This window comes from Zeus faber (genome assembly GCF_960531495.2).
Source record: "Zeus faber genome assembly, chromosome: 9".
Classification (NCBI taxonomy): domain Eukaryota; kingdom Metazoa; phylum Chordata; class Actinopteri; order Zeiformes; family Zeidae; genus Zeus; species Zeus faber.
Window position 1 is genome coordinate 28,737,149 of NC_137197.1, and position 10,445 is coordinate 28,747,593.

General features: G+C 45.0%; 1 protein-coding gene across 3 annotated transcripts in view; it reads right to left on the reverse strand.

The window, feature by feature from the left end:
* Positions 1-1,998: 1,998 nt before the first annotated feature.
* Positions 1,999-10,445, reverse strand: part of smtnl (smoothelin, like) — a 36,027-nt gene continuing 27,580 nt past the window's right edge. For all 3 annotated transcript variants that reach the window (XM_080006263.1, XM_080006261.1, XM_080006262.1), the window contains exons 3-10: positions 9,616-9,697; positions 7,182-7,430; positions 7,020-7,082; positions 6,850-6,910; positions 6,555-6,686; positions 6,314-6,437; positions 4,721-4,872; positions 1,999-3,282 (exon numbers count right to left, since the gene is read on the reverse strand). In XM_080006263.1, the coding sequence (XP_079862389.1) occupies positions 3,156-3,282; positions 4,721-4,872; positions 6,314-6,437; positions 6,555-6,686; positions 6,850-6,910; positions 7,020-7,082; positions 7,182-7,430; positions 9,616-9,697 (990 nt within the window). In that variant the 3' untranslated portion in view covers positions 1,999-3,155. The remainder of the gene's footprint in view (positions 3,283-4,720; positions 4,873-6,313; positions 6,438-6,554; positions 6,687-6,849; positions 6,911-7,019; positions 7,083-7,181; positions 7,431-9,615; positions 9,698-10,445) is intronic.

Genomic DNA, 10,445 nt, shown 5'->3' on the forward strand with positions numbered 1-10,445 from the left:
CACTTTCGGCTGATGCCCGTCCCGCGTGTCTCCCCTAATCTCTGAACCGCGGCGATCGCGATTGAACCACAGATGAAAGGGAGCAGAGCGGGAGGAGACGCGGTGTGGATTCAGCCCCCGCTGGGTGGACGTGTCCCTTCCCCGTGGAAGTCTGGCAGATCTAGGATCGGGGCCATCGGGAGGGACCCCTGCGGGGATACTACAGGGACCGGCGGGGATGGGGTCTTATCCCAAATCTGATAAGGGGTGAATATTTGAACGTATATGTTTGAACATTGTATTAAAATAATAATACAATATTTTTGGCACATACATTTTATTCATCCCTCTATCTATCCATGTGTGTGAGTTTATCAATTGAGTGGTATTTCAAAGCTATGTTAAGGCTGAACACACGGGCATCATTCGTCTTATCTATTATCCTCGAATCCAATGAAATAAACGAAAAATAAAAAAATGTTTCAACATTAATAAAATATTATAATATTTATATTCTATTGTTCTTATGTATTGTTGTTTTTTTTCTGAGGGAGAGTTTCTTAATTGAGTCGTATTTTACATAAGTTTTACATAAGTTATTATCATTGAATCCAATTGAATTAATGAAAAATAAAAATGTTTTTTACCCCCTGGAGACCGCATATCATTTTTTCCTCTCTATTTTGCATTCTCATTACTTTAATGTTAACAGTTTTAATGAGTGGTGCTGTGCTATCTATCTATCTATCTATCTATCTATCTATCTATCTATCTATCTATCTATCTATCTATCTATCTATCTATCTATCTATCTATCTATCTATCTATCTATCTATCTATCTATCTATCCATCTATCTATCTATCCATCCATCTATCTATCTATCTATCTATCTATCTATCTATCTATCTGTCTATCTATCTATCTATCTATCTATCTATCTATCTATCTATCTATCTATCTATCTGTCTATCTATCTGTCTATCTGTCTATCTATCTATCTATCTATCTATCTATCTATCTATCTATCTATCTATCATCTATCTATCTATCTATCTATCTGTCTATCTATCTATCTATCTATCTATCTATCTATCTATCTATCTATCTATCTATCTATCTATCTGTCTATCTTTTTGTCGTATTTATTATAATTGAATCCAATGACATAAAAAAAACAAAAAACTTCATGGACACCATGAATGAATCAATTGGGAATTGGTACCTCCGCATAGTTCACACCTCCTCTTCCTGTGTATTGGGGGTCGATCGGTGAATTAATTTCCAACCTTTGACTAAAGTCCAAAGGATCCTAAACGCGTTAACAGCTCAACACCACTGTATCCTGGAATACACAAAATGCCATCCCCTTTTCCAGGCCTTGTTGTTGTTGTTGTTATCTCTTGGATCAACAAAGTCAGAGAATAATAACTTAATTCTCCTTTTCACTTTTTTTTCTAATTCACCTATGTGATATGAAGGAACCTGGAAAATAAAATGGATTTTATATATATATTCTACCGTAACAGCACACTTTCCCCGCATTTAGCTGCTAAATCAACTTTAAATGTGTGGAAAACTACACATCATCTGTTATATTAAAATCTAAAACTGCTTTATGTTTAATGGAAAACTTACTTGTGAGAATTTTAATTTCAAATATTTAATTTGGGTTCAAATATTTAAACCAAAAATTTAATTTAGGTTCAAATATTTTAACCACATATTTAATTTAGGTTCATGTAATCTATTCACCTCAGTAAATTGATTACATTAGAAATGTAGAGATCACCAAACTATATATGTACTAAAATTCCATTTGATTGAGTATGGTTTTTGTGTGCGGTTATTTTGGATATATTACAGCAGACAGATGGCGCCTAATATCAAAAAAGGAGAGATATGCTGACATATCCACAAATTATATTGCCCTGAAGAGATCGAAATGCTGCTTTGAATGTGATGCTTGGAATTTTGATGATTGTACACAACTTCAAGAATAGAGAATATATGACACCACTTGGATGTATATATATATATATTTATGTATATGTTTTTACAGTCTCCGTGTTTCTCCACATGGACATTCCTCCAAAATTCATATTCATTTTGTACTAAGACCTTTTTAAAATTGATAAACATAGACACATTAAGGATCAAACCCTATAATTAGCGTCTATAAAATAAAAACAAAAAAAATCTAAATTATAGTTCTGCTGTGATGCTGATAAAACACACACTCGAGGTGTGTCTCTGTTTGATTCTTGCAGTATTAAATGATAGAATGGTGGCAAAGATCAATTAGACAGATTTGCTATTTCCCCCTCTATCTCTCTGTGACGTTAAATATAGCCAACAAGCACAAACTAAAAAGACAAAAAAACACACTTCCGCTATAGTTGACAATCAAAGACAAATGTGCTCGTAAAATATATTTTCTTCATAACCGCACGACTCTAAACAATTCTAAACATACATGCAAAACGTTTCAAAGTAAAACAGTGTGTGTCATCTCTCTGTGTGCAGAGTTCTGGGCCCAGCAAAGAACAAGGCACATCAGTCTTTATAGTGGCTGTGGATGTAATGTTGTATTTCCGCCGCTAGGGTGCGGACAAGTCTCTTCATTGTGCACTGTAGCACCATCACCAAATCTGTTCAATGGAAGGTACAATAAGTAATATTTTATTTGCTCTAATGGGGGGGGGGGGGGGCGCCCCTCACCCCGACCTCCGGGCCTTTTAATCTCCACTCAATCCCCACCCCATGAACTACGCTGCTTATGTACTACCCAAACTGGTTTCATTATAGTTGGTGTAAGCGTGGAGGTACATTCAGCTTCCGAACGACCGGCGTTGCAAGACCCCTCTCCTACAAAGGCTAAGAAGCCTCTTGGAGGATGAACAGACATGTTTGGCAATGTTGGTGTAGTTTCTATGGTTTCCTTTTCCGTGGCTTCCTTCAGAGCAGTGGTTCTAAATGTCCTTGTTGGTGTAGTTTCTACGGCTTCCTTCAGCGGTTGTTATTTGTCGCAAATTGTCCCATGTCGCTGGTTGAAACTTTAAGAATAAAAAGAGTCATTTTGTGAATGCTAAGTCAAGCACAGTCTTTACAGTGTCGAGGGTCTCCGTATATAAGAAAAGAAAAAAAATATCTCTTGAGTTTCTGCTGCTGAGACGTTCACTCGAACTTGCGCAGGTGGTTGTAGAGCGACTGGACGTAGGTGAAGACGCACATGGGGTCGGGTTTGCGACCCATGATCATCATGTCCTCCACTTCGATCAGCCGATCGCACCCCGCTTTCACCCTGCAGCCGCGAAGAGAAAACAAAACGTCAAAAACATGGTTAAACCGCAGGCTCATGGAAACGGATGCTAATTCATCCGAGGTCCTTCTGGTGATCAACTGAATTCGATAAGGATATGCAGCATGCCTGAAGTACTGCAGGTGCTGTTCTACAATTTTTTCAGGGTCAGGACCGAAGCCTATCCATGCCAACCACGGGCGTACAAGCATGGAGACACCTTGAATCATGACATGGGTCCATCAGGTTGGTGTCATGGGCAAATTATGACCATGGTCAAATGAAAAGCTGTATGTTCAAAAGCAGACTTTGATACAGTATATCTCTATATATCTGTCTTAATTTGAAATGCTTTGTAATATCATGCTGTAGACTACCATGGAATCAGATCTAAGCAGACACTACGTCTGTGTGTGTGTGTGACTGCGAAGAGATTACGCAGCGGTTCGGAGACGCTGCCCGTGGCCCTTGCAATGCTCTGCCGTCAGTCAAAAGGAATGCTCACATCTCACCGCAACAGAAAAAGATGCGTCGCAGAAAGATGCGGGGATGTACGGAATGGAAGAGAGATGGGTAAAGGAGGATACAGAAGGGAGGGCAGGGGAGAAAATGGATCGACGGAGGTAGACCCAGGGGAGTCATTATTTACAGTAGGTGGAAATGAGGTGTGGATCGCAGTGCACATCGCAGGCAGAAGTAGCGTGGAAATGGTATTGAATATGTTCAGTGACCCCTGTCAATATGGTAACTATGTGTGTGTGTGTGTGTGTGCGTGTGTGTGTGTGTGTGTGTGCACGCACACACACACACACACATAGTTACACACACACACATAGTTACAGATTCAGATCCAGTCCCAGTCAGAAGAAATTGGAATGCGCATAGAAATAAGCTTGACCAGTGGGAAATTAACTCCAGTTAGTTCAAAACAAACTAAAAAGTGATAGCTGAACTACACGGCGGCACGATAGATGTTTGATACTGTCTTCTACTTGGAATTAAACATAACACATATTTATGCAGATTTTGAGAAGAAAACACAGAAATAACGCGATGCCCTAGAAATATGAGGAACAGAGCAAACGCATGACCGAACATTGGCTTTGAATACGGGAAGACTTGGGTCGTTTATCAATATCTAGTACGCAAGAACAGACTTGTATTCTGAGAACATGTATCCTTCCCATTCAGAACAACCTCTTTCCCTCTGTCTTCCAATGAATGATGGGATGTCTGGGCCAATTCAGTTTTTCCAAAAGTCGCCAACCAATGCATGCTTCATAAATTGGAAGTTCTTGGCTTTGAGGTCAAGCCGGTTCACGAAAACCCACGTACCGAAATTGATAAGGAGCTTTGGATTACTGACCATGCCAAGATGTCCCAAGCCGACGTCTACTCACCCCATTCATCCACATCCAAAAAACAATTAACTGCCACTTACTCTGCGGTCCCAAAGGCCAGCTCAAAGTTGTGCTTGCAGTCAGCCGGGGACAGGGAGTTGTAGTCAAACTCGGTGGGGAAGAAGGAATGGACCAGAGCGCAGAAGGCCATGCCATCGCTCCAGCTGGATGAGAAGTTCTGGATGTCTATGTTCTGCAGAGACAGCGGGAAGAGGGAGAGAGAGAGAGAGAGAGAGAGAGAGAGAGAGAGAGAGAGAGAGTGAGAGAGAGAGAGAGAGTGAGAGAGAGAGGTGAGAGTCGTAAGAACAAGGCAAACACAAGTTAAACCTGTGTAAAAAGTGAGTGGCAGCCCCGTTTACACTTCACGAATCCATCTCTCCATTCACAATCTAGCCCTATAAACTGTAATGGCTCAAACAGGGGGACGGCGTGGATTGCACTTTGTTCTCCTCTCTTCTCCTCCCATCCCTTCTGCCTCTCTGTCCCTAATCTGCCCTCCGCTCTCCCGTTCTCGGTTCACTTTCTCTTGTGCTCTGCTTTTTGTGTTCCTCTCTTTTATTTTCCAGTCCACACATGCTTTCAGAGTTAGCTCATTCCCAAGCTGCCAATGTAAAAAGCAAGAAGGTCAAAAAAAGTTATTGTCTTTTTCGATGTACTGTATCTCCTCCTGTCTAGTCCCCCTCCTTCCCCCCCACGCCCGCCCTATGCTTTCTGTCTTTTGTCATTCTGTCCCCATCTTTTTTCTTGTGTTTGCGTGATTTTGAAAGCTCGCACCCAGTTAATGAGGGCCTCGGCCCGCCTCTATAACCAAAGCCACATGAACTGACTGGCGTGGGCAGCTGTGAAAGGGTAACGGGGCAAAGCCTGTGCCAGCGCACTCAGCCGTGTCCTAAACAACCCTCCCGCCCCGCCCCCCCCCCCAAGCAAATTGCCAACAGACACATCCAGTTCTCTCTCTCTCCCCCTCACTCTCTCTTGTCGCACGCCTACAAAACAATGCGTTGTCTACGATGAAGTCTGTCTGTGATTCTGCTGAGAGCTGGCACTAATTAACGCATTATCGCTGAGCTACGTGTTAACAGGTCGAAGCTAAAAGAATAAATCAGGCAGGCGTGAATCAGCTAAAAGTCAGACCAACTTAAAAATATGATGTCTTTATATAAGCCACTTCATTGGGAAATTAGTTGAAAGAACAGTTTTACAAAACAGCATTGTTTCTTGAAGACAATTTGCAGTGAACTTCTCAAATGATTTAGAACACCCCCGATAATGGTTGACATGGCTGATGAAGGGTCAATTTGGGACACAGGCAAGGACCTTCAACCCCTTCTAACTATTTCCCCATGTGGGTTACTTTTCCTCTAAGGCTCTCTGTTTCATCTCTGTTTTTCTTTTGTCTACAGTTTCTAAGATATAAATATCCAACTCTGTGACTGTGCGGGTTACTTCTGGTTTGTATTCCGCGACTGCTGACAAACGTTCGTAGCACAAACGTGTAGTGTGGTCAAAGACTTAATGTAAATGTGATGCAAATGAGAACTTTGAATGTGGGTCAGGCCTCTTTGTTTCTTCAGAGGGTTCTAAAAACAACTCTCGTCTATCACCGACAATGTGTCTGTTGTGTGTTGTTCTACCTGGTATCCTATGGTCTTGGAGCGGCACCATTCCAGGAGGATCTGTTTGATGCTGCTGGCGCTGGACACTCCAAAGCTCTGAGATCGCTTCAGCTTAGGTTTGGAGTCCACCGGCTTGGGGCGGCTGGGGAGAGAGAGCGGGAGCGTGAATCACAAGCGTTTGGGTTTTTATCATAATTCGACGGAACGAAGACAGAACTAAAAGAGGAGAGTAACACGACGGGAAGGTAGGACCTCTTACCTGTTGGTGGCCTCTGCGTCCAGTCTTTCGAAGATGGATCTGCGAGCCTGAGCTCCGATGTTGCGTGGAAGAGTTTGGGACCTCACTAGCTCCCGCCTCTTCTCCACACCGTGACCGAAGGACCGTCCGTCACTGCTCGGAAAAGGTCCAACCAAAGAAAATATCATTTTGGAGTTTCCTTACCTCACCCTGTTTTTTTAACCTCATAGCTATTGGTTTTCCCAGTACTGTTGTGTCAAACTGGTGGCTGGCCTGAGTGAAGGTATTATTCAGCTATGATGAGTTACCCTCTCACCTCTCATATTGAGGTAGCCCAGAGTACGTCACAGATTTACCGGGGGATGAGAAGGCCTTGTCTGCAAGAAACAAACAATACTGTCATCTAAATGCTATCTGGGCCGATTCTAATGAAGATGATCATCACCAGAACCGTTCAGAATCTGGGTGTCCATCCGTCAGACTCACCGTGAAGTCTTGGAGATCCAAGAGTTCTGACTGTAGTAGGAGTCCATGTTTTCATAGAAGCCACTAAGGTAAAGAGAAAGCAAGTTAGAGTAAGGTCAGTACAAGGGAAAGGATTTGGCAAGAGGTTGAATCTTTTCGTGTGAATGAAATTGCCAAGCTCACCTGGTTGAACGGAGGACTCTGCCATTGGCTGAGGCTGATTTTTGTTGATAGTTGATTTGCCAGGAGGCGGGTCCTCCGTGGCGGCCGAGGTTTGGGAACCAATGGTGCTGGTGGGAGAGTCGGGGCCCTTCATTTCGGCCACCTTGGTCGTGGCGGTGATGGGGAGGTGGGGCATCCGCATGGGCACCGGAGCCGTGTGCTCATGTGGGAAGTCCGGGGAGATCTTCCCGTGCACCAAAATGGAGTTCTCTGATAGGATGAAAAAGTAAAATTACACTCCAGCTATCAACCCTTCTGGGTTGCAGCATTCCAGTCTCCCCGACTATATATCTCCTCGGTGACCTCTCCTCAGTTGACCCACCACTTGAACACCACCAACCCATTTTGATCGCCTTAACAATTGCCAAGAAAATACGTAATATTACTCATTTGGAAAAAGTGAGATAATTTCACCACATCCCAAAAACAAGGTTGATTAATTTAATAAAATATGGGCTACTTTTATCACTGACATAACTCCATCCATTAATACTTGAGTCTTCCTAAATTGGGGCGATGTCGTGGTGTTTTGGAACATGTGGGGTCCTCCTGGTCTCGCCGAGGCTCTGCAGTTTGGTGGGTGCCTGGGGACGTCCGTGGCACGTAGGCCTGTGGTTGTGGGGGGGGTCCCGGAGCTGGCCCGTCTTGCCGGAGCTGGTTAGGCGCTCCGCCTGGTCCTGTGACCCGGGGGTCTGAACCTGGCTGGGTGTGCTTGGTGCGGGCCTCACCATGTGGTCTCCATCGGTGGGGGGCGGACTCCTGTCGTCAAACTGGGCTGCCGTGGTACCTGTCCTCTGGTGCTCTCGGTGCACTGGGCGCTCGTCGCTCGGGCGTTGGGCTGTTGGCGGGGGTGCCGTCTGGCGCTCTCTGTTCTGTGGTCTGCATGTGGGGGGCCGGCTGACCAGGAGGCCTAATGGCATGGCGTGGCTGGTCACTGTAGATTGGGTGCCACCAGGTAGGGGAGGTGGATGTGCTAGGTGTAGGGTTTGTGGGATGGGAGGGGTGCGAGCTATGTGGGTGGGGATGCGTGCTTGTTGTCTGTCCCGAAATTTTAATCCCACTTATATTAGCTTATATCACATACACTCGCACAGCAATCTTACTCAACAACACTCCACCAGACCAGGATGGGTGCGAGTGATTCGGGTTCGACTTGCCTGAAGGACTCGCATCTGGGTGCTCCGTGCTGAGCACACTCTGCTACATCTGGTCGGCTGCGGTGGGGCGGGCTTCCCCCGTGCGCAAAGCATGGGTGGCCATGGGGGTCCCGCCGGCTCGCCTGCGGGGCAAGCGGTTCGGGCAGGGTATTGGTCTGTCGGTGCGGGGGCCTGGATCCAGGCCTGCAGTCTGTGCCTAAAGCCAGCGGCCCGGGTTCTGTGCCTGCTGCGTCTTGTGCCTGCACTTGGGGATGTGTTGTATGTGTGCGTCCCTGGGGTGTAGGGTCTCCTAGTGCTCCTTGGGATTGGGTTATGCTCCTCGGGGCCAGGCGTGGGAGTTGCTCCATGGGCCTCCGGCTTCTCTGGGGGCCCGGGGATCTTCTGTGGCTGCAGGGCGGGGTTCTCAGGGCTTTCCTGCAGCCGTGGGGTGTCTATGCAGCTGCGGAGCGCGGGGGGGCTTCGGGGCCCTTTCTGCTGCTTGGAGGCACCACAACATAATACCGACTGTATACACCAGAACCAACCACACGCACACACCACCACACCTGCTTCGAGTGCACCCAAGCACCCTCCTGGTTGCATTCCTTTCCTTTCCTCCCTTATTTACTGCCATAACTATGACCACGTGGCCACGTGCCCAATCGTTGTTCCAGTTTTCCTGGATCTGATTAACTTGATTAACTGTTTTTCAAGACATGTTGTTGTCCAATGTTGTATTGCAGGCTGAGAACTTGAACTCCACTTGCAGACTAACTCTGTCCTAGATGCGATGGCATACAAATACTCTGTGTTGTATGCCCAACATGCTGACAGCACGGGTAAAAAATAAAAAATAATAAAAAAAATTCCACAATGACCTGGTGAAGGGGGTCTTTCCCTTCCTTGCCTTGCCCAGATTAAGTTCACATTTTAACTGTGATTTATGTTTATGCCAAACACTACTCCAAATTAAAATGTTTAGACACCCTTACCACTACAGAGAGAGCAGTAAACTACATTGCTCGTCTATGGGCCACTAAGAAGCCACACTGGATTACACTGGATTTAACTGCCTTGCATAGGGGCACCGCAATTGCAATTCATGGGGAACAGAAGCGCAGTACCTTTTCGATGTGTAAGCATATTTTACGGTGAGACAAGTATAGCCTCCAAACCATCTTGAGGTGCAAATGGAATTGGAATAATAAACATTCCATACAATATAAAGGGACTTATCTGACACAGTCGTAAGCAATTACCTGCATTGGTTGAGTGGCCGTTCTCCAGTCCAGAATGTGCCGGAACTGGGTCTACCTCTATCGGCTCCTCCCGTTCAATACTCTGGAATAATAGGGAAACATAGTCAACCTCAGACTGCGTTTTTCATTTATTCATTTAATCTCGGGAAGGTAAGTTTAAAGCTCAGTCGACATCACATAAAACACATAAAACACATAAACTTGTTGTGCTTGGAAGTAATACAAAGCCTTTCGGCCATTATGTTTGGTTTCGAACACAAAAAAGAATCCAGATGTCTTGTTCTCTGAGTCACCGTTGGCCCGTTTTAAATTTTCACAGTTTCTCCAACATGCGGCCATTATTTTTGTTTTGTTGCAGGACTTTGGACGGAACAGCAGCAAAACAAAGCAACAAATGAGGCATGGTTTAATGCGGCAGGCCTCACGCGTCTCATCCTGCGAGGCCGACTTTAAAGAGGCTGATAAAGGGAGTCGGCAGCATGGAGGGGTGTGCGGTGAGAGGCACCAGGGCATGTTGTGCTCTGTGTCTCCATCTCCTGATAAGACAAAGACAGTTTTTTTCTTTTTTTAAATCCGTCCCTCGCAGTCAGTAATGTGCAATCTGGTTTAGGTATTTAAGCCTGACCAAGGTGGCAAAGTCAGCGTTAAAACGACATTGTGGTTCGTTGCAATGGAAAAAGTCTGTTTTCCACACATGGCTACTTCCTGTGACTGTGGTGAATATCCAGAATACCTAAAACTCAGGTTCAAATGAGCTGGAGTGGTGACGCTTGGAGCTCCTATCGTTTTTAGTTTTATTTTCAGTTTTATCTCTGTTCATAGCCTCAACT